At 36.1% G+C, this 25506-nt stretch overlaps 1 protein-coding gene across 3 annotated transcripts in view; it reads right to left on the bottom strand.

The window, feature by feature from the left end:
* The window catches only part of LOC121443798 (histone demethylase UTY-like), a 90205-nt gene that overhangs the window by 2311 nt on the left and 62388 nt on the right, over positions 1-25506 (bottom strand). The window contains exons 9-13 of one of the 3 annotated variants that reach the window (XM_041645575.1): positions 22850-22943; positions 21324-21450; positions 6962-7060; positions 3843-4062; positions 3021-3155 (exon numbers count right to left, since the gene is read on the bottom strand). In XM_041645575.1, coding sequence (XP_041501509.1) covers positions 3021-3155; positions 3843-4062; positions 6962-7060; positions 21324-21450; positions 22850-22943 — 675 coding nt within the window. Of the gene's footprint in view, positions 1-3020; positions 3156-3842; positions 4063-6961; positions 7061-21323; positions 21451-22849; positions 22944-25506 lie in introns of those variants that run through there. The other 2 variants (XM_041645576.1, XR_005973705.1) reach the window with 2 other exon arrangements.

Genomic DNA, 25506 nt, shown 5'->3' with positions numbered 1-25506 from the left:
AAATCAACAAAATAGAAACACAGAAAACAATCCAAAGAATCAATGAAACAAAAAGCTGGTTCCTGGAGAAAATCAACAAGATTGATAAAACCCTATCCAAACTAATCAAACGGCAGAGAGAGAATACGCAAATTAATAAGATAAGAAATGAAAAGGGGGACATAACCACAGACACAGAGGAAATTCAGATAATCATCAGATCTTCCTACATAAGCCTGTATAACACAAAACTAGAAAATGTAAAAGAAATGTAAACTTTTTTAGATAAATACCATATACCAAAGTTAAACCAGGACCAGGTGAACAATCTAAATAGACCTGTTGGTCGCGAAGAATTAGAAGCTGTTATCAAAAACCTCCCTACCAAAGAAAGCCCAGGACCAGATGGTTTCAATGCGGAATTCTACCAGAACTTCCGAGAAGAGCTAATACCTATACTCCTTAATGTACTCCGCAATATAGAAAAGAAGGTTCATTACCAAATTCCTTTTATGAAGCTACAGTTTTCTGATACCAAAAGCACACAAAGACTCAACCAAGAAACAGAATTACAGGCCAAGCTCACTCATGGACATCGATGCAAAAATCCTCAACAAAATACTCGCAAACCTAATCCAAGAACACATCTGAAAAATTATCCATTATGATCAAGTAGGCTTCATCCCAGAGATGCAGGACTGGTTCAACATATGAAAATCTATCAATGTAATCCAGCATATAAATAAACTGAAAGAAAAAAACCATATGATCATTTCATTAGATGTTGAAAAAGCATTTGACAAAATTCAACATCCGTTTATGATAAAAGTATTGGAGAGATTAGGGATACAAGGGTCATACCAAAATATAATAAAAGCTATATACAGCAAGCCGACAGCTAACATCAAATTAAATGGAGATAAACACAAAGCCATCCCACTAAATTCAGGAACACGAAAAGGCTGTCCACACTCTCCATACCTCTTCACTATAGTGCTTGAAGTTCTAGCAATAGCAATAAGGCAACATAATGGGATCAAGAGGATTCGAATTGGAAAGGAAGAAGTTAAACATTCGTTATTTGCAGATGATATGATACATAAGTGACCCCCAAAACTCCACCAAAGAACTTTTACAGCTGATAAACACCTTTAGTAATGTGGCAGGATACAAGATCAACTCCAAAAAATCAGTCGCCCTCTTATACACAAAGGATATGGAAGCAGAGAGGGAAATCAGAAAAGCTTCAAACTTCACGATAGCCACAAATAGCATAAAGTATCTTGGGATAAATCTAACCAAGGAAGTGAAAGATCTATTTGACAAGAACTTTAAGGCCTTAAAGAAAGAAATTCTAGTGGATACCAGAAAATGGATGGACCTCCCTTGCTCTTGGATTGGGAGGATCAACATAGAAAAAATGGCAATTCTTCCAAAGGCAATTCATAGATTCAATGCAATCCCCATCAAGGTCCCATCAAAATTCTTCACAGATCTGGAGAAGACAATAATCAACTTCATATGGAAAAATAAAAAACCCACAATAGCCAAAACAATCCTATACAATAAAGGATCTTCTGGAGGCATTACCATCCCTGACTTCAAACTCTATTACAGAGCTACAGTAACGAAAACAGTGCGGTACTGGCATAAAAACAGAGAAGTCCACCAATGAAATCGTATAGAAGACACAGATTTTAACCCACAAACCTATGAACACCTTATTTTTGATAAAGGAGCCAAAAGTATGCAATGGAAGAAAGAAAGCATCTTCAACAAATGGTGCTGGCACAACTGGATGTCAACCTGTAGAAGAATGAAAATAGTCCCATATCTATCACCATGCACAAAACTCAAGTCCAAATGGATTAAAGAACTCAATATCAGCCTGAACACACTGAACCTGTTAGAAGAGAAAGTGGGAAGTACCCTACAACAGATGGGCACAGGAGATCGCTTCCTAGGTATAACCCCAGCAGCACAGACATTAAGGGCAACATTGAATAAATGGGACCTACTAAAACTGAGAAGCATCTGTAAAGCAAAGGACACTGTCACTAAGACACAAAGGCAACCTACTGACGGGGAGAATATCTTCACCAACCCCACAACAGACAAAGGTGTGATCTCCAAAATATATAGAGAACTCAAGAAACTAGACTTGAGTAGTAATAGTAATAGTAACAGTAATAGCAATAATAATAAATTGATAATAAGTAAAAAGCAGTAAAATCTGAAAAAAGTACTAATGAACATAAGTTTATCTCATTCTTCTGTATATAATCTAATGCAAGGATTATCAGAAACAAATGTACTGCTTTAGTTTCTGGGACGAACTTATATCTGTTACACCTTACGTGGAAGTGTTGTTTTGTTGTTTTTTGTTTGTTTTGTTTTGGTTTGGTTTTGGAAGAAGTGAGCAAGTCATTTTAATCTGAGTGTAACAAGTATTGCTGTGACAATGGTATATGACTAGAGTCTAATACAGGTCCAATATTTGAATCATCAGTATTTTAAGTTTAAAAAAAATCCCAGATTTTAAGGTAAGAATATGATTATATTCATTTATAATTATCATGGGACAAATATTAGCTCCTTTAAAAAACTGTTTCAAAGCCAGGAAAGTTGACACACACCTTTAATTCCAGCACTCAGAGGCAGAGGAAAGTGGATCTCTGTGAGTTCGAGACCAGCCTGGTCTACAGAGCTAGTTCCAGGACAGGCTCCAAAACCACAGAGAAACCCTGTCTCATAAAACCAATAAAAAAAAAAAAAGTTTCTAAATCGAGAAACCTCTTTCCAATAGCTATCTCTTCCAAATCATGAACATACATAAAAGTTTTAAAATGTTAACCCCAAGTAAATTCCCAAATCAAAGGGAGTTCCATATTGATCTAAAATTCCTTCACAATTAAATATTTTAATTTAAAGGACTTCACATGTTAAAGACTCTAATAAACTATTCAGTAAAATAAGTTTTTGATTATTATAAAAATGAAAAACGGTTAAAAGCTGGGCACCTACGGAAGATATCTTCTCACCTGCTGTGCTGTGTTCATGGCACCCTGCCTGGAGGTAAGCTCTGCAGGGATTGGTAGGCTCCACGCCTCCTCAATACTAGGAAGTAATTTAGTTTTATTCTGTAGATTACCTTGTGGAAGATTACACAACTGAGCCTAGGAAAAATTATATAAAAAGCAAATTTAACACAATCTTATTTAAGTAAGATAAAGTCAAGTAAATCTTCCTCAGTGTTATAGGTATTTAATTCTTACAGAAATATAATTCTAAATTGGGAGTTTTAGATTGATATTTAAGCAGAAAGAAGGCAACTAATATATATTGAGGAGAATAAGAACACAGTCATCTTCCAACTTTCTGATTTCTTATTCTTCCATTACTTTTCAATCAAAAGTGAAAATAAGGGTTCACATATTTTCCTATGTTTATGAAAACTTAGGAATAAAGAAAGATACCATATTGAAAAAAGGCCTATTAAATGTACAATATGTAAATTGATAGGCATCACAATATGTAAGTGCAACAGAACATGTATTAAATACTACCTATCTTATTAGAATTAAAAATAAAGAAACAGTATAAAATACTACAAAGTATAGAACAAATAAAAATCAAAAGAGCTGTTGTAATGCCTCATACTGGAAGAATTGAATTGACTCCCATAGATTATCCTCTAATCTCCAAATTACTCCAGTAGCTCACAAGTAATACACAGCACACCAACATAAAACAAATGTTAACTAAAAATATAAACATTGTTTAAACAACTTTTCGACCATTTATCTGTCACTTATTGTATTAGGAAATTTGTTCTTTTATAATACTCTATTTTAAGAAGTTACCTTTAAAAACATAATTCTTGATGTAAGTGCAGATGTATGACTACAGCTTTTGCTCCTAGTTGCATTTAAGTAGCATTTAATTGCATCCTGAGGTTGGTTGCAGGACTCATAAAGAATGCCTAAGTCCATCCAGGCTGCTGCATGTCCATGATCCAACTGTACAGCACATATATAAGCCTGTAAGGCATCCATAGGCTGATTTTGCTGTTGATAGAGCACACTAGAAAGAAAAATAATGATTGGTTGTATTGTTTTAAGCAGACTAATTAGGGTCTTCAGAGATGGCTCAATGGCTGAGCAATTTCTACTCCTGCAGCAGAAAGTACATACATAACATCTGAAACAGAACACTCTGTAATTCCAATCCTATGGGATCCAACATTGTCTTCTAGCCTCCACAGGTACCTGCAATCATACAGTATACATACATACATTTAGGCAGGCAGAAAGGCACACACAAGCAAGCACACAGGCACGCGCGCGCACACACACACACATACAATATGTAAGTTGATAAAAGCAGGGGTTGAAAAAAAAGCACTCGAGAGAGGGGGGTGCTAGGTTGAGTGAATGGATACCTTGTCCTGCCTGGATACAGTGGGAAGGGCCTTGGAAGTTCCTGAGAGCAATGTGCCTTGCAGGGAAGTGGATGGGTGTTGGGTGGGAAGAAAGGTAAAGGGCATGGGAGGAGGGAAGGAATAGTAGGAACTGGATTGTTTTCTCTAAAAAAAAAAAAAAAAAAGGAAAACTAAAAAGAAAAAGGACTGGTTGTTATTGAAGAGGACCTGGGTTTGATTCCCAGCAACCAAATGAAGTTCACAACAATCTGCAGCTCCAGTTCCATAAACTAACATCTTTTGGTTTCTGAGAGCATGCCTGTAGTGCCTAAATATACATGAAGGCAAATTATCACATACACATAAAATAAAATATTTCTAAAAGTAAAGAAAAATTGAGTACTTTAATTTTATATTACTGCACCGTGTCTTTCAAGAATCCTGTGCACAAGAACATTTGCTCAACCATGTTCATACCACAAGAACATTTGCTCAACCATGTTCATAGCAGCAGTATTCACAGTAGCCAGAACCTAGAAACAACCTAGATGCCCTTCAACCACAGAATAGATTAAAAAAAAAAAAAGTAGCACATTTACACAATGGAGTGCTCCTCAACAGTAAAAAAAGAGTTACACCCACCACCACCACAAAAATATCCTAAGTGTTGTCACCAAAAAGAAAGACAAATATGTATATACTCACTAAGTGGATATTAGACATAAATCAAAGGATAACTTCTGTGAAATAACAATCTTGTACCCTGTAAAGATTTGTCACTTGTATTGGCTTGCCAGAGGTCAGGCAGGAAGTACAAGCAGAACAACCAGATGAGGAGAATTCTGCGCAGTCTGCAGTCACCACTCAGACACATAGAGGCATTTATTAAGTATAAACTAATTGGCTTTTTAGCTTAGGCTTATTATTAACTAGTTGTTACAACTTAAATTAGCCCTAAGTTAATTACAAATTAAATTATTGTCTATGTTTAGCTACATGATCAGGTTTTTTTTGGGAGGGGATGAACAGCTGCAGGGCCACACAGGACAGAAACTTCCAGCTACAAATGGCACCAATGTGGCTCAACTTCATCCATATAAAACCTGAGAAGACAGCGAAAGGACTCTAGACATAAAAGAACAGAGTTAATCATGACTTCTCGGTAGAAGCATGTTCTCATATGAGCTGTTTTCTAGAGGCAAGCCACAGCCCCTTTAAGAAAGGCTTCCTGACTCAGCATTAGTGGCAAAAAATAAAAACCTTGTAGCTCTTTTAAGAGGTTCTGCCACCAAACATCCATTTATCAGGAATTTGTGAGTAGTTTTTCTAGGCTACATCCTTATAATTGGGGGTGCTGATAATCTTACAGTCCCAAGAAAATTTAGCATTATGGTCAAGCCCTGATTACAGTATTCTTTGAGGCGGATCATCTCAGCCGGAAGTCTTGAGACTGTTTAGATGTAGACCTCAGAGGAAACTAGAACAGAGGTGCTCTGAAATGTTGGATCATTTGGGCCATTCATTCCTATCACAGATTTTTCATCCACGAGCAAACCTGATTTTTCTTAACCCAGAATGAATCCAAAACATCTTTCCCGAGAAAACAAAAGCAAAACCTCTTCACCAAACTAACATACCTTTTGAAATAAATTTTGAATTCAAGGTATTTCCAAAACATATAGTTGGATTCATCCAGCAGCACTTATAATCAAATGTCTTTTAGAAGCTGTTGCTCCTTCCTGAGCAAACACTTCAAAACAACAATAACATATGATACCCAGACTCTGTGTATTTTCAATCTTTACGTGTTTTTACATTTAACTCAATTTCTTTTATTTTTAATTTTAGTTTTTTGAGACAAATTTTCTCTCTCTGTCTTTATCTATACTGAAACTCACTCTGTAGACCAGGCTGCCCTTGATCTCACCTGCCTCTGCCTCCCAATTACAGGCATGTGCCACATACCTATGTTTTTCTTTCTTTTTTTAAAGACTTTCTCTATCCTTCTCTTTTCTCCCAAACTTACATATATTTTTAACCACACTATAACCTTTTAGAGACTTTTTTTTGTCAGAGTGTGTCTTTACTATATAAATATCTTTTACTGATCACATGAAGTTTTTAATTTACTAAGCAATATGGCTAAAATTAAAGTCACGGCTTTGGCAACTAGATCCGATAGTCTAACTTCATGGAGAAGATACTGGCAGGAGCCAGGTAATTTAACACAATTCTATATAGTTTTTATCTCCATGACACCACCAAGAAAACTGATGCCAGCTGCTCATAAACAGCCTTGATTGGGGTGAGGGTGAGGAAGGAGATGCTTGCTCCTACCTCAAATTGGTATGAAAGACCTCATGAATTCACCAAGGCCTTATCCCCTTGAAGGAGTGGGTAGGGGATGAGAAGAGGAGACAGCAAGAGAAGGGAGTGGTATGAAAAATAAAAACCAATTTGTTTAAATAAAAATATGAACAAAAAAGAATCATGCACATAAATTTAAAAATGTATGAGATAATATTTGTTTGTGTATTGAAGGAGATAGGGAGATAGGCTTACCCTATTGAACACCACGTGTCTGCACTTGCTTCTGATTTATCAATGGATTGCCTATAAGATACAAAGGCATCCTGAACTTTCCCAATGCTAGAATAGCACCTGAAAAAAGAAAATAGTTATAAATAAATTAAATTCCATCAATGAATATCTTGTTTTCCAAAATGACATATCCCAACAGGGGAAGATAACAAGCTACAATGAATATGTGACATTATATAGATATAGTTTTATATATAAGAATTCTAATATAAATATACTTTATAATTAAATGATCTGCAAACACATTTTGTTAATGAACTCTCCTGAAACAACCTAATTTTCTTCAATGTTTTACTTTAAGGGCTAAAGATATAAACCTGTACTTAAGAAGTTGCACAATAGGTTAATTAAAAAAATCACCTGTTGAGGAGTTCTGTAATAAATTTAATTTTAATTTTTGAAACTTTAACAATCAAATATTCTTTATATTTTATGTTATTTCTTCAGGAAAATAAGTCTATCAATATCAATTTACAGGGCTTTCTACTTTTAATGAAAGAAAGAGACAGAAAACAGAAAGATTCTAAGCAGTGTTAATGATGAAGGACACAAAATACTAAAAGTATGTTGGTATTTTGACTAACAACAGGCAAGGCTCCTGAATGAAAAGTTTATATTCATATATGTCAAACACTTCTATACTTTAATCAATCTGGTATTAATTTCAAAAATGCAAGAGGCATGGCAAGGTACCTGAATAGACTATAAAGAAAGGGTGGTGTTATAGCTTATTTGGCAGAGTAAAATTTGGCCATGTAAAAATGTAGACTAAAGTTCAGATCTGCAGCAATAATGCAAAAATCACCCAGAAAAAGAGGATGTAATCACAAATTCAGTAATGGAAACATACAGAGACAATGTGGGTCCTCCATGGAACTAATGTTAATTATTGAGTTCCAGGGTCCAATAACTCAAAGTACAATATGGAGAGATAGAAGACACTTGATTTTAACCTCTCACCTCTACAAGCACAAGCACACTGCATGTTCACATGGATGCATATGAACACACAAACAAATACAACATAAAACACTCAAGAATGTTAGCAATGTATGCACCAAAAAGTTTTAAATGAATACAGTCTTGGATAAACAGAAGAATGCTCTCTGAGATACCTATTTCAAGTAAGAAAATAAGATCAGAAAAAGATAAATAAGAATAAATCCTAATAACTAGTAAAAGAATTTAGACAACAAGATTAGATGACAGCAGCAATTTACCATAATTCAGGAGAAAAATGATAGTTTTTTAAAAAGCAGCAAAAACAAAAAAATCATGACAGTTTTCGAAATTGTAATTTTGATGTGAAAAACTACCAAAATGTGTAACTAAAATTAATATTATAAAGTTTATTTGGAGCTTTTATAGTTGAGTTGATGAACAGAAGTTACACAAAGGAAGGCTAAAAACAAGCACAAACCCATAAGTTTGGGTATGCTGTGCATTCATTTTCACTGAATTCTAGGAACTCTTTAATTTCTAACTTTATTTCTTCTTTGAGTCAGGGATGATTCACTAAAGCATTACACATCAGTTTGCAAACTTTCTGTGATTAGTGTTGCTATTAAATTTACCTTTAAGCCACAGTGGTTAGATAAGATACAGAGGGTTATTCCAATTTTATTTGAGGAGGAAATCTTTTGTGACCAAGTTTGTGTTCAATTTTAGAGAAGGTTCAATGAGATGCTGAGAAGAAGGTATATTCTTCTGTGTGTGAATAAATTATTTTGTAGATTCCTATTAAGTCCATTTGAGTCATGACATCTGTAAGTCCTCATTTATCTCATAAGTTTCTGTCTAGTGGACATGTGCATTGGTGAGAGTAGGGTATTGAACACTCCTCCTATTATTAGTGTTTGGGGTTTGGTTATAATTTCAGCTTTAGTAGTGTTTCTTTTACATATGTCAGTGTTCTTGTATTTAGGGGATATAGAGTTGAGGATTTAGACTTTATCTTGATGGAATTTTCTGTGATGAGAATGAAGTGTTCTTCTCCATCTTTTAAAGTTTATTTTTGTTAGATATTAGGTTAGCTACACCTGCTTTGCTTCTTAGGTCCATTTGATTGGAAAAGCTTTTCTCAACTCTTTAATATGAGGTAATGTTTGTCCTTGAGGATGAGATATGATTCTTGTATGCAGCAGAAGGATGGTTCCTGTTTTTGTGTCCATTCTGTTAGGCTGTGTCTTTTTATAGGTGAATTGACACCATTGACATTAAAAGACATTAATGATTAGTGATTGTTTATTCCTCTTATTTTTCGGGACTAGTGTTTGTGTTTCCTTCTTTGGGGTTTGTTAATGTAATGAGTGGGATTACTTGTTCCCTGTGTTTTCATGGGTGCAGTTAACTTTCTTGGGTTGGACTTTACCTTCTAGTACTTCTGTCATAGTGACTTTGTGGACAGGTAAAAAATTTGGTTTTGTCATGGAACATCTTGTTTTCTCCATATGTTAAAGTTTTGCTATAATCTCTTAATGTCTGCAGCATTACTAAGAAGGACATTCTGGTTTTCAGAATTTTCACTGAGAAGCCGGGAATAAATCTGATGAGTCTGCCTTTATATGTTGCTTGGCCTTCTTCCTTTGCAGTGCTTAATACTCTTTCTTTATTCTGCATGTTTGTTTAATGTTTTGATTATTATATAGTGAGGTGACTTCTTTTCTGATCCAGTCTATTTGGTATTCTATAAGCTTCTTGGATCTTCTAGGCATATCCTTCTCTAGGCTGGGAAAATTTTCTTCTATGATTTTGTGGACATTAGATGTGGTGAGACTTGGACAATCTGTAGGGCCACTAGCAGTTGGATCAGGATCTATCTCTAGTGCTTAAACTGGTGTCTTAGGGTACATTTGCTTTGGAAGGATACCTTGCAAAGCCTAATACAGGGGGAGGGACTTAATCTTGTCTTGAAATGAAGTGTCAGAATTTGTAGACTCCCTGTGGGAAGACTTACCCTTTCTGAGGAGTAGATATGGGGTGGAGTGAGAGGAAGGGTAAGAAGGGAGGGGGGGAGGGAGTTGGCCTGGGGATAGCTATGTAAAATGAAAAAAAGATTGTATTAAATAAAATTCTTAATTAAAATCAACCTACCCCTGGACACAGCCATACCACTCCTGGGAATATACCCAAGAGATGCCCGATCATATGACAAAAGCATTTGTTCAACTATGTTCATAGCAGTATTATTTGTAATAGCCAGATCCTGGAAACAACCGCCCTTCAATGGAAGAATGGATGAAGAAAGTGTGGAATATATACACAGTAGAGTACTACTCAGCGGCAAAAAACAATGACTTCTCAAATTTTGCATGCAAATGGATGGAAATAGAAAATACTATCCTGAGTGAGGTAACCCAGACCCAAAAAGATAAACATGGGATGTACTCACTCATAATTGGTTTCTAGCTTTAAATAAAGGTCAGTGAGTCTATAATTGGATATCCTAAGAAGCTAAATAAGAAGGTGAACCAAAGGAAAAACATATAGTTACCCTCTTGGCTATGGGAAGTAGACAAAATTGCCGGGGAGGAAAGTGGGATCTTGGGGGTGGGGTGGGATGGGGGTAAGGGGAGATGGGGAGAGAAAAGTGAGAAGGGGAGGATGGGGGCAACTTGGGGAAACAGGATGATTGGGATAAAGGAAGGTTGGATAGGGGAGCACGGAAGCACAATTCTTAGTTAAGGGAGCCACCTTAGGGCTGGCAAGAGACTTGAACCTAGAGTGGCTCCCAGGACCCCAAGGTGATGTCCCCAATTAGTTCCTCGGGCAGATGAGGATAGGGAACCTGAAATGACCCTATCCTAGAGCAATACTGACGAATATCTTGCATATCACCATAGAACTTTCATCTGGTGATGGATGGAGATAGAGACGGAGACCCACACTGGAGCACTGGACTGAGCTCCCAAAGTCCCAATGTGGAGCAGAAGGAGGGAGAACATGAGCAAAGAAGTCGGGACCACGAGGGGTGCACCCACCCACTGAGACAGTGGGGCTAATCTATTGGGAGCTCACCAAGGCCAGCTGGACTGTGACTGAAAAAGCATGGGATAAAACTGGACTCTCTGAACATGGCGAACAATGAGGGCTGATGAGAAGCCAAGGACAATGGCACGGGGTTTTGATCCTACTTCATGTTCTGGCTTTGTGGGAGCCTAGCCAGTTTGGATGTTCACCTTCCTAGACATGGACGGAGGGGGGGAGGACCTTCAACTTTCCACAGGGCAGGGAACCCTGACTGCTCTTTGGACTGGAGAGGGAGGGGGAAAGGAGTTGGAGAAGGGGGAGAAGGGTGGGAGGAGGGGGAGGGAAATGGGAGGCTGGGAGGAGGGGGAAACTTTTTTTTCCTTTTCTCAATAAAAAACATATATTAAAAAAGAGAAAAAAAAGAATATTGTGTACATAATAAATAAATAAATATTTTTTAAAAAATTTAAAAAAAACAAAGAAGCACAAAAACAGCTATATTTTGCATAATGACAAATATAAAAATATATGATGAAGATATCTGAAGGGATTACATATCATTTGGTGAGGAAATGCAAAAATTTTATTATTGTAGTGTCAATGTAAATGTTGAGAAACTAGGTAGATCATATATGATGACAGAAATTTAAGTTAATTATCTTAAAAGAAAATTCCATTTAATCAGACTAATACCTGGAGAAGTAAGCACTACTTAAGTACAACATTTTCATATCTACATAGCAAAAAAAAAGGCTGATACACTTATAAAAGCTTATTATAGAAACAAACGGATTTTTAATGCCAAATCCCAAGAAAATGGAATTAACCTCCAACATTTAACAGAAAACTATTCTAGACACTCTCTTCATCAAAATTATCAACATTAAAACGCTTGGCAGGGTGTGGTGGAAAATGTCTTTAACCCCAGCACTCAGGAGGCAGAGATAGCTAGATCTGTATGAGTCTCAGGCCAGCCTAGTCAACAAAATGAGTTTCAAGACAGTCAAGGGTTACAAAGTGAGGCCTGGTCTCATTAAAACAACAAATCAGCCTGGTCTACGTTTGATGGTGGGAGAGTCTTCTGTTTTGTGTTAATTTCATTGGTTAAGTAATAAAGAAACTGTTTGCCCTGATAGGTTAAAACATAGGTGGGAGGAGTAAACAGAACAAAATGCTGGGAGTGTCAAATGCTGGGAGGAAGTGAGCTCAAAAACCATGCAGCTCCTCTCAGAGACGCTATGATCCCCTCTCCCAGGTAGATGCGATAGCTCTGCTCTCTGTGACACACATGATGAAGCTCTGACCCAGGATGGACGTAGGCTAGAATCTTCCCGGTAAGCGCACCTAGCTGTGCTACACAGATGAGTAAACAGAACAGAATGCTGGGAGAAAGAAGCTGAGTCAAGGAGTCGCCATGATTGTCCTACCGGACACAGACACAGGTTAAGATCTTCCCTGGTAAGACACCTCATGGTGTTACAGGGATATTAGAAATGGGTTAAATCGATGTGTAAGAGATAGCCAATAAGAGGCCAGGCAGTGTTTAAAAGAATACAGTTTCCGTGTAATTATTTCGGGGCATAAAATAGCCGTGCGGGCAGCCGGGTGCCGGGAATGCAGCCCTCCGCTCCTATTACAACATACGTTTAAGATAGTTTTAAATTTAGCCACTAACTTCAACCACAATCTCCAAATATGACATTTAATGTAGCATTATATACTGTCTACTGCTAGGCTCATCAGCTTCCATAATTACTAAACATACAACATTTCTTACATAAAAAATTGTGTAATTAATTATTCAATAAAACACTAACTTTTCCTTTAGAATCCACATATATCAGAGGCCACTTTGGCACACACAGACACACACACGTATGTATGTATGTATGTATGTATGTATGTATAGTGGTCCTAGCTGGTATTCTATTCTTTACTCCCTTACAAGACTCCTTGATTCAAATAAATCACATTTATAACAACATTTGATTAAAGCCTAAGAGTAGATATGTAAGTTCAATAATTAAATATTTTTGCTCTAGTAAAAACTGTCTAGGGACCTCTAGGGTAATCTTACATGATATAATCTGCACAAAGTAACAAGTCAGCCTTTTCTTTAAAAGAAATTACTACATAAAGTTAGAAAACACTAACTACACAATTTCATACACCAAAATCAAGCACAAAAAACAATGAGTACCAAAATTAAGTTATTAGTTCCATTAAAATTTTGTTACCAAAAATTTTGCTAATCAATTTTGAACAGGAAATTTGCCCAATATAAGTTTTCTAGTGTATATAGATACACACACATACAGATATACATATACATGTATATATTTTACTTGATTTAAAGAAAATATAGTAACAAAAACTAACACTCATTTGAAATACAAAAATGACTATACAACCCAATCTATTGAAAATATCTGACATAATAAATGGGACATAGTATACAATTCGAATACACTAGAAAAATTAAAATCAATATAAGTTTACAAGAGACCAAACCTAATCATCTTACTAAAGTAAACTTAACACCTAAACAATTTAACTGTCAATAACACAGCCAGAAATGCTTAGTTCTCAGTCTAATTTTCCCACTAAAATGCAATACAAGCACAATATTATCCTGAATAGCAAGAGATCCCTAAAGATACAATAATGATAGTTGTATCTTGGTGGTGGCCAACTGCTTATCTAATTGGATATAAGGACACATTATACAGGTGGGAAACCATGCTCAGGACTAGTGAGGTCATGAATCATAAATGATTTACTAAGTAGCATAATTACTAACTACATTATAAAATTTAGAGATATGGTAAATAAGTATAACTCTTACTGCTAATGAACCAAGTTTCTCTTTATATTGCAAATGGAGACAAAAAAGTCAAAAGATTGTGAGGTGCTCAGACCCAAAGATATATCTTCAAAACAACTCATATGCATAGGGTTCAGGAACACTGCAGAAAAGGAGATGAAAAGACTATGAAGCAACACAGCATAAAACTTGGTTTCTCCGAATGTGTCTTCTAAAAATGAGAGCAAACCTCTCATCTAAACAAGATATAGGCAATAGTAATATCATTAGACATGCTAAGATGAAAGGCAGACAAGAAAATCTCAAAACACCCCACCCCTAGACAAAGAAATACAGGCAACAAATTATTACTGAGAGTGGGAGAAGAAGCCTGTCCTAAGGACATGACTCTAACAATACAAGGTCAGCTCTAAAAGAATATACAATAAAAATGGATGCAGAGGTTTTACTTTATACACTTAAGTATATAAGTTATATAATCATATAATTACATGTAATAATAATAAATAAATAGAAGGCAATAATTTCAGAGGGTAATGGGGGACTTCAGTGGAAGAGATTGGAAAAAAGGAATGTTGAATATGATGGAGGGAGGAAAGGGACAGAGAAATATGATATTGTAAAATGCTTGAAGAAAAACATACACACACACACACACACACACACACACACACATATATATATATATATATTAAGGAAACTTGACATGGTAATTCACAACTTTAATTCCAAAATTCCAGATTGCTGAGAGGTCAAGGCCAGCCCAACCTACACAACTATGTAGGCCACCCAGGACTACACAGTTCAACTCTGTCTCCAAAACAAAAATAGTCTATTTGAACTATTCAGAAAATTTAATTTTTATCAATGTTTAATAAAAATATTTACTTTAATTTTAAAACTAACTAAAGAGTCAAAACTATTTTCTACATTTTTTCCATATTCTAAAAGAATCTTCCATTTTTTTCCCATTTTTATATTTATTTATGTAGCATGTTTCGGTATAAAACTGGATATTTATATGCCATGCACTATGCTTGAAAGTTAGAAGATATTGTTCATGCATCTACTCTCTGTTTCTCTCCACCATAAGGGCCCGAAAAACTGTACAAGATCTCAGGCTGGGCACAGAGGCGGAGCAGCGGTGGCCAGACGCGGTGGAGCGGCGGCGGCCAGACGCGGTGGAGCAACGACGCATACAGGAAGAAGCTTTCGGGGACCGGCACAGCGGCAGACCCAAGTGGCGGGGACAGGCGTGCAATAAGGAGAGCAGATCGCCCTATTACAATTGAATCAAAGAGGTAGGCCTTTGGTTGGCCAGGTCACTGGCACAAGGGGAGCCTGGTCCTGTCCTGAAGATCCTTCGGAAGGGTGAGAGGGTTCTTGGCCTGCAGCAGGAACCACGAAAGAGAGTGAGGGCATTTTGTAAGCGGAGCCCTTGGCCAGCAGGGAAACCTGATCCGGTTTCTAAAGGACCCATTGGATAGGATCAATAGGAGGAGATGGGCAGGCGCCAAGGCAAGAACTCACCCAATAATCCGAAAAACAACATGAAAACATCAGAACCCAATGATCTTACAACAGAAGTATTTGAACAACCTAACACAGAAGAAGTGGAAAAAATCGACTTTATGAAGATAATAGAGTCCCTTAAACAACATGTAAAAAATGCCCTTATAGAAATGGATGAGAAGTATAACAAAAAGTTTGAAGAAATGAGTAAATATGTACATGATACCCTGGGAAACCAAGAAAAAACCATCAAACAGGTAATGGAAACAGTTCAAGAATTGAAAACTGAAATGAAGGCAAAGAAGAAAATACAAACTGAGGACCAGCTGGATATGGAAAATCTAGGCCAACGAGCAGAGTCTACAGAAATAAGCATAATCAATAGAATACAAGAGCTAGAAGAAAGACTCTCAGATGCTGAGGACACCATAGCGAAAATAAACGAACAGATCAAAGAAAACAGCAAAGCCAACAAATTCTCAACACAAAACATTCAGGAACTATGGGACACAATAAAAAAAAACCAAACCTAAGAATAATAGGAATAGAAGAAGGAGAAGAGTCACAGCTCAAAGGCCCAGAAAATATTTTCAACAAAATTATGGAAGAAAACTTTAGCAACTTAAAGAAAGATATTCATTTAAATATTCAAGAAGCATAAAGAACACCAAACAGACTGGATCAAAGAAAAACATCTCCTCGCCATATAATAATCAAAACACAAAATATACAGGTTAAAGAAAGAATATTAAGAGCTGCAAAAGAAAAAGGGCAAGTAACTTATAAAGGTAAAACAATCAGACTTACACCTGACTTCTCGATGGAAACTATGAAAGCCAGAAGGTCCTGGATAGAGGTTCTGCAGAAGCTAAGAGACCATGGATGCAAACCCAAACTACTATACCAAGCCAAGCTATCGTTCACTATCAACGGAGAAAACAAGACATTCCAGGATAAGAACAAATTTAAACAATACGTAGCCACAAATCCAGCCCTACAGAAAGTAATAGAAGGAAAATCGCAACCCAAGGAATCCAACACTGCCAACACTGCCTACAATAACCCAGGCATCTAATGACCCTTCACCAGCACATCTCAAAGAAGGGAGACACACAATCTCTACTACCAAAAGCAATAAGAATAACCGGAGTAAACAACCACTGGTCATTAATATCACTTAATATTAATGGGCTCAATTCACCTATAAAAAGGCACAGGCTAAAAGATTGGATACGAAAACAGGATCCAACATTCTGCTGTTTGCAAGAAACACATCTCAACCACAAAGACAGGCACCTACTCAGAGTAAAGGGTTGGGAAAAGGTGTTTCAAGCAAATGGTCCTAAGAAAAAAGCAGGTGTGGCCATACTAATTTCTACCAAAACTGACTTCAAACTAAAATCAATCAGAAGAGACCGAGACGGTCACTTTATACTCATAACAGGAACAATTCATCAGGAGGACGTCTCAATCCTGAATATATACGCCCCCAATATAAAAGCACCTACTTATGTAAAAGAAATATTACTAGAACTCAAGGCAGACATCAAACCACACACACTAGTAGTAGGAGACTTCAACACACCTCTCTCTCCAAGGGACAGGTCAATCAGACAGAAACCTAATAGAGAATTAAGAGAATTATTGGAGGTAATAAAGCAAATGGACTTAACAGACATCTATAGAACATTCCACCCAAAGAGGAAAGAATATACCTTCTTCTCTGCAGCTCATGGAACCCTCTCAAAAATTGACCACATACTCGGAAACAAAGGAAACCTCCACAGATACAAAAATATATCAGTGTCCACCTGTGTCTTATCAGATCATCACGGATGAAAGTTAGATGGCAACAACCACGCTGCCCCCAAAAAACCGACAAACTCATGGAAACTGAACAGTCAACTACTGAACCACACCTGGGTCAAGGAAGAAATCAAGAAAGAAATTAAAGTCTTCCTTGAATTTAATGAAAATAAAGGGACAACATACTCAAACCTATGGGACACAATGAAAGCAGTGCTAAGAGGAAAGTTCATAGCACTAAGTGCCCACTTAAAGAAAATGGAGAATGCATACATTGGGGACTTAAAAACACACCTGAAAGCTCTAGAAAAAAAAAAGAAGCAGACGCGCCCAGGAGAAGTAGAAGACTGGAAATAATAAAACTGAGGGCTGAAATCAACAAAATAGAAACCCAGAAAACAGTCCAAAGAATCAATGAAACAAAAAGCTGGTTCGTGGAGAAAATCAACAAGATCGACAAACCCCTATCCAAACTAATTAAACGACAGAGAGAGAACACGCAAATAAATAAGATCAGAAATGAAAAGGGGGACATAACCACAGACACAGAGGAAATTCAGAGAATCATTAGATCTTACTACAAAAGCCTGTATGCCACAAAACTGGAAAATACAAAAGAAATGGACATTTTTTTAAATAAGTATCATATACCAAGGCTAAAGCAAGACCAGGTGAATGATCTAAATAGACCGGTTTCTCGCGAAGAATTAGAAATGGTTATCAAAAATCTCCCTTCGAAAAAAAGCCCAGGACCAGATGGTTTCAATGCAGAATTCTACCAGAACTTCCAAGAAGAACTAATACCTATACTCCTTAATGTATTTCACAATATAGAATCAGAAGAGTCGTTGCCAAATTCCTTTTATGAAGCTACAGTTACCCTGATACCAAAACCACAAAAAGACCCAACCAAGAAAGAGAATTACAGACCGATCTCACTCATGAACATCGACGCAAAAATTTTCAATAAAATACTGGCAAACCGAATCCAAGAACACATAAGAAAAATTATCCATTATGATCAAGTAGGCTTCATCCCAGAGATGCAGGGCTGGTTCAACATATGCAAATCTATCAATGTAATCCACCATATAAATAAACTGAAAGAAAAAAACCATATGATCATTTCACTAGATGCTGAAAAAGCATTCGACAAAATTCAACACCCCTTTATGATAAAGGTCTTGGAGAGAATAGGGATACAAGGGTCCTACCTAAATATAATAAAAGCTATTTACAGCAAGCCAACAGCTAACATTAAATTAAATGGAGAAAAACTCAAAGCCATCCCACTAAAATCAGGAACACGACAAGGATGTCCACTCTCTCCATACCTCTTCAACATAGTGCTTGAAATTCTAGCAATAGCAATAAGACAACATAGGGAGATCAAGGGGATTCGTATTGGAAAGGAAGAAGTTAAGCTTTCGCTATTTGCAGATGATATGATAGTGTACATAAGCGACCCCAAAAATTCTACCAAAGAACTCCTACAGCTGATAAACAGCTTTAGTAACGTGGCAGGATACAAGATCAACTCCAAAAATCAGTTGCCTTCCTATACATCAAGGATAAGGAAGCAGAGAGGGAAATCAGAGAAGCATCACCTTTCACGATAGCCACAAATAGCATAAAATACCTTGGGGTAACCCTGACCAAGGAAGTGAAAGATCTACTTGACAAGAACTATAAGTCTTTGAAGAAAGAAATTGAAGAAGACACCAGAAAATGGAAAGAGCTCCCTTGCTCTTGGATTGGGAGGACCAACATAGTAAAAATGGCAATTCTACCAAAAGCAATCTATAGATTCAATGCAATCCCCATCAAAATTCTTCACAGATCTGGAGAAGACAATAATCATCTTTATATGGAAAAACAAAAAACCCAGGATAGCCAAAACAATCTTATACAATAAAGGATTGTCTGGAGGCATTACCATCCCTGACTTCAAACTCTATTACAGAGCTACAGTATTGAAAACAGCTTGGTATTGGCATAAAAACAGAGAAGTCGACCAATGGAATCGAATAGAAGACCCTGACATTAACCCACAAACCTATGAACACCTGATCTTCGATAAAGGAGCTAAAAGTATACAATGGAAAAAAGAGAGCATCTTCAACAAATGGTGCTGGCAAAACTGGATGTCAATCTGTAGAAGAATGAAAATAGATCCATATCTATCACCATGCACAAAACTCAAATCCAAATGGATTAAAGACTTCAATATCAGTCCGAACACACTGAACCTGAGAGAAGAGAAAGTGGGAAGTACTCTACAGCACATGGGCACAGGAGACCACTTCCTATGTATAACCCCAGCAGCACAGACACTAAGGGCATCATTGAATAAATGGGACTTCCTGAGGCTGAGAAGCTTCTGTAAAGCAAAGGACACTGTCACTAAGACAAAAAGACAACCCACTGACTGGGAGAAGATCTTCACCAACCCTGCAACTGACAAAGGTTTGATCTCCAAAATATATAAAGAACTCAAGAAACTAGACCGTAAAAGGCTAATCAACCCAATTATAAAATGGGGCACTGATCTGAACAGAGAATTCTCAACAGAAGAACTTCAAATGGCCAAAAGACACTTAAGGTCATGCTCAACTTCCTTAGCGATCAGGGAAATGCAAATCAAGACAACTTTAAGATACCACCTTACACCTGTCAGAATGGCTAAAATAAAAAACACCAATGATAGCCTTTGCTGGAGAGGTTGTGGAGAAAGGGGTACACTCACCCATTGCTGGTGGGAATGCAAACTGGTGCAACCACTCTGGAAAGCAGTGTTTCGGTTTCTCAGGAAATTCGGGATCAACCTACCCCTGGATCCAGCAATACCACTCTTGGGAATATACCCAAGAGAGGCCCTATCATACAACAAAAGTATATGCTCAACTATGTTCATGGCAGCATTGTTTGTAATAGCCAGAACCTGGAAACAACCTAGATGCCCTTCAACGGAAGAATGGATGAAGAAAGTATGGAATATATACATATTAGAGTATTACTCAGCAGTAAAAAACAAGGACTTCTTGAATTTTGCATACAAATGGATGGAAATAGAAAACACTATCCTGAGTGAGGTAAGCCAGACCCAAAGAGAGGAACATGGGATGTTTCTAGCCATAAATAAAGGACATTGAGCCTATAATTCATGTTCCTAGAGAAGTTAAATAAGGTGAATCCAAAGACAAACACATAGGCATCCTCAGAAATATTAACCTTCATCAGGCGATGAAAGGAGACAGAGACAGAGACCCACACGGGAGCACCGGACAGAAATCTCAAGGTCCAAATCAGGAGCAGAAGGAGAAGGAGCACGAGCAAGGAACTCAGGACCACGAGGGGTGCACCCACACACTAAGACAATGTGGATGTTCTATTGGGATCTCACCAAGGCCAGCTGGCCTAGGTCTGAAAAATCATGGGATAAATCCAGACTAGCTGAACATAGCGGACAATGAGGAATACTGAGAATTCAAGAACAATTGCAGTGGGTTTTTGATCCTATTGCACGTACTGGCTTTGTGGGAGCCTAGGCCGTTTGAATGCTCACCTTACGAGACCTGGATAGAGGTGGGCAGTCCTTGGGCTTCCCACAGGTCAGGGAACCCTGATTGCTCTTCGAGCAGATGAGGGGGGGGGACTTGATCGGGGGAGGGGGAGGGAAATGGGTAGCGGTTGTGGGGACGAGGCAGAAATCCTTAATAAATAAATAAATTTAAAAAATAAAAATAAAAAAAATAAAAAAAAAAGATCTCAGGCTGGACAACAAGTTCTTTTACCCTCTGAGCCATCTTGCCCGTCTTAATATTTTTACAAATACTTAAAGTAGCATACTAATTTTGAACTGTAATTAATATATTTCCTGATTATTATGGGGAAAAAAATCACCACACTGAATTTAAAACGACATAAACTTTTGTTTTAAAACTATATGCAAATTTCTGGAATTCATAATAAACACCATTTGAAAATAAATTAAAAACTAGCAAAGAACCCAACAGAACATGATAATATGAAAATAATATGAAAAAATAAAATGAACAAATTAAAATGTCTCAAAGAAAAGAATTTCAGTACTACAATCTCAACTCCTAGTAGTTATTATAATTAAAGTTAAAATCATTAAGGATAAATAATAAATATGCAAGTGTTTTACAGTGTAAATCAACTATAGAGAGTCCAAATATCTGGCCTTACCTTCCAAGGAAATACCATGATTGGCCAGAATTAGGATCTTCCTCCAATGACTTTTGGAGATACTGAATAGCATACCTTTCCTTGGTGACCTTGTCTCCTACTAGATCCATATTATGATGCATCCAACCTATAATTTACAAATTACAATTATTGCCAGGGACACAATTGCTTAAGACTACTAGTTATTATAGCAAAATAAATAATGGATTGAGGTATGCCAAATATTCAAGTAAAACAACTATTTGTTTTGACTAGACCAATAAACGTTCATCAAAACATAACTCCAAAAAACAAACTGTATGTGTTTTGAAAGAACAAATCAATAGTGACATAAAAAATATTCATGCCACTAGTAGGTCAACAAAAACTTTTGAACACCTGTTCGGACCAAATAGAAAAACTTTATCCACAATACAAAATGTAATACAAACGAGATAACAAGCTTTACTAAATTACTATAAAATATACAATATTTACAGAGGAAACAGATATTGTTTCATATTATTTTCAAAGAGATTCTTTTGTCTGTATTTTAAAACCATAAAAATTCTTGAAGAAATTATAGAATTAGATATCTTATAACTTTTGAACAATTATATTAAAACTAATTAAACAATTTAAAATTATAGTTGTATAGAAACTGTCACTTCATCAACATCATTATTAAAAAAACCAAAAAACAAGTGTGGGAAGTATTCAAGTACTGTCATCCCCTCATTCATTATTGGGAGACACTAGTAAGACTTTAAAAGAAAGAGATAAGGGGCTGGAGAGATGGCTCAGTGGTTAAGAGCATTGCCTGTTCTTCCAAAGGTCCTGAGTTCAATTCCCAGCAACCACAGGGTGGCTCACACCCATCTGTAAAGAGGTCTGGTGCCCTCTTCTGGCCTGCAGACATGCACACAGAGAGAATATTGTATGCATAATAAATAAATAAATAAATATATAAAAAAAAGAAAGAGATAAGCCGGGCAGTGGTGGTGCACTCCTTTAATCCCAGCACTTTAATCCCAGGCAGAGGCAGGCAGATCTTTGGGAGTTCAAGGCCAGCCTGGTCTACTAGAGCTAGTTCCAGGACAGGAACCAAAGCTACAGAGAAACCCTGTCTCGAAAAAAAATAAAATAGATACATTATTAGCCAGCGTCCTAGTGTTGGGAGGCAGAAAAGGGTAGATTTATGAATTGATGACCAGATTGGTCTACAAAGCTAGTTCCAGGACAGTCATGGCTATACAGAGAAACCTTGTCTTGAAAAAAAGAAATAATTGAAGGGAGGGAAGAGGGATCAGTAAAGAGTTGTATTTAAAAGCGTGACGATATGCAAGGAGCTCAACAAAAAATACAAGTCTACTAGATCAAAAGTGGCAAAGTATTCATAAAAGAAATAAGAAAATATCCATGACATTATATTTAATCCTACAACACAAATATCTGAAGGAAAATGATCAGCAAAGAGATATTTTGTTAGACTTATTAAAACTTTATAAATTGATATAAAGTATGATAGAAGTTACGTTTCTATGTACCTAACTGTTGCAATATAGTTGCTTTTACTTGAGATGGAAGGCTTTCAATTTGTAAAAGTTGTTCATAGGCTTCTTTTGCAAAATGGTATTTCTGCTAAGAAACAGAAAGGAAAACAGGTATTTAGAGAAAAAAGAAAAATATTTAATTTAGTATTAATATTCCTCTTTTAAAAGTAAACAAATGGCTATAACATTTTATATACTAAAAAGAAAACAGAAAATGTTTAAAATTAGAACAACATATACTCATCCTTTAATAGCTACAAAACTTCTTCCAGAAACCATAGAGATATAAAAATCTACAGCTCTTAGCCAGGCAGTGGTGGTGCATGCCATTAAGCCCAACACTCGAAAGAAAGAAGCAGGAGGATCCCTATGAGTTCGAGGCCAGCCTGGTTTACAGAGCTAGTTTCAGGACAGGCTCCAAAGCTACAGAGAAACCCTGTCTTGAAAACTCAATAAATAAATACATAAATAAGCGAATAAATTAATAAATAAATCTACAGATTTTAAAAGCTACAAGTCCCTCATGTAAAATAAGTGTTTGCATATAATCAATACATATCTCATCATATACTTTAATTCATGTCTAGATTATATTATATGACAATTTTAGTCTGTAAACAGTTTAAAAGACAAAAAATTATTAGCAATAAAAAGTGTTACCGTTGCAAACAATGTCTGGAAAAGCAACAATATAACATAAATATTAATACAAATTTTAAATATATATTCTAAAAACACTCTAGAAAAATACTATGGAGGAAGAAAAAATTAGGGTATTTTTACTGATAATATATTTTTCACGGATATAATTTTTACATCTATAGAAAACTTTCTTTCTCTCTTTCTTCTTTGTTTTTTGGAGACTGGGAATATTTAGCACATGCCTTTGATACCAAGCAGAGGCAGGCAGGCAGGCAGGCAGGCAGATCTCTGTGGGTACAGGGCAAGCCAGGAATACAGAGTAGGTTCTAGGACAGGCACACATAATTAATAACTGACCAACTGACAAAGTAGATATAAATATATAAAAATAAAATATATAAATATAAAAATAATGATTATTTTACTAGTAGACTACAGGCAGGCTGTGGGCAGCTATAAAGAAATCCAGAGCAAAGTTCCTTTTTATGTCTATATCTTTATTACAAATAACACTAATTCTTTCTTTACATTTTCAGAAGTATTACATGAAATGATATGTAGATAGTACTTTTATGACTGTAAATACATAAGCTTTCTCCATGTGTTTTCTCACATGAGATTTTAAATCACATATGAGAACTGAACACTGAACAGTATTTTTTTCCAACACCTAAGAACTGTTACATCTTTTATCTTTAAAAAAATAAAAAGGACTTCCTGTCCACTTCTTCAAGTAAATGCAAAACCAAAGCGACACTCAATAATTGATGAATAAGATAACCTTCATTAAATTTAAGAATTTTCCTATGCAAAAATGAAAATCAGTAGATTTAAAAAAGACACTCCCGTAAACATTTGTGAAACAGATAATTACTACCTAAAATATATAAAGAGCTCACACTATTCATCAGTAAGAACTTAACCCCCTGACATCATAGAACTTCAAATTAGGATCATAGTCTACATATATGTATTAGAATAGACAAGATCTTACTGACATAAAATGGTGTCAAAGAAGCACAACAGCAGAACCTGTATTATTTCTAGGAAAAAGGCAAAATAGTATAGTACCTTCATATGAAGAAATTACCTCATAAAAGAAATATCATTAAATCATGAACTAATGAGGATTAAAGGCATAAGGAAAGCAAAGAGGCTAAGCTGAGCATTATGGCTCAGATCCCAGTACTGGAGAGACAAGTAGAACTCAAAAGCCATTCTAAATTACATATTTAGTAGAAAGTCTGTGCTACACAAACCATTATTGAGCTTACAACCATAAGAAAAAGAAGAAAATATTATTAAAAGTCTATATACTCTAATTCCACATCTGTGATGATCTGTCTCTAAAATACAACACTGTAAAACATTGGAGAAAAGAAGAGTGAGCGGCAAAAAGACTTAGGACATGAACCCATTTGTCAATGTAGCATTAAGAGTGCATTCATTTGATTAAACTTACAAAAATATCCCACAACAGGAATAAATTCTAATGTAAACTATGGGCACCAAGATATAGTGATATGTCAGTGAAATTTTACCAGTAACACTAACAGTGTACCAACAAATTGATAGCTGTTGAGGATGCTACAAATATCAGTTAAGGAAGAGGATATACTTGAAATATCTGATGAATGAGTAAATAAATAACAATAAAGAAAATAAAAATTAAGAAATAAAAAATATCCCTACCAATTATTATTGTGCAAGTAAAACTTGCAATAAAAAAGAAAAACGACAAAAAGGAAACAATAATATATATTCTAAAAGCATTAATAAATAAAACTCTGTATTAGATTTTAAGACAAGTCAGAAAACCAATTAGATTAATCCAAAAAATGAAGGTGAAAGGATTAATAAAAAATTTAAGGTATCTATTTGCTTTTATGTATATGTGTTTCTTCTAAACACATGTGCCATATATACATACATACTTACATACACATACATACCATACATACCAAACACATGCAGTGCCCAAAAGCAACAAGATGGTGCCAGCACCCCTG

Source organism: Microtus oregoni, unplaced genomic scaffold (genome assembly GCF_018167655.1).
Source record: "Microtus oregoni isolate MIOR12 unplaced genomic scaffold, Mior012 000113F_000, whole genome shotgun sequence".
Lineage (NCBI taxonomy): Eukaryota > Metazoa > Chordata > Mammalia > Rodentia > Cricetidae > Microtus > Microtus oregoni.
Note: the sequence above shows the minus strand (reverse complement) of the source record. Positions and strands in the feature narration are given on the sequence as shown.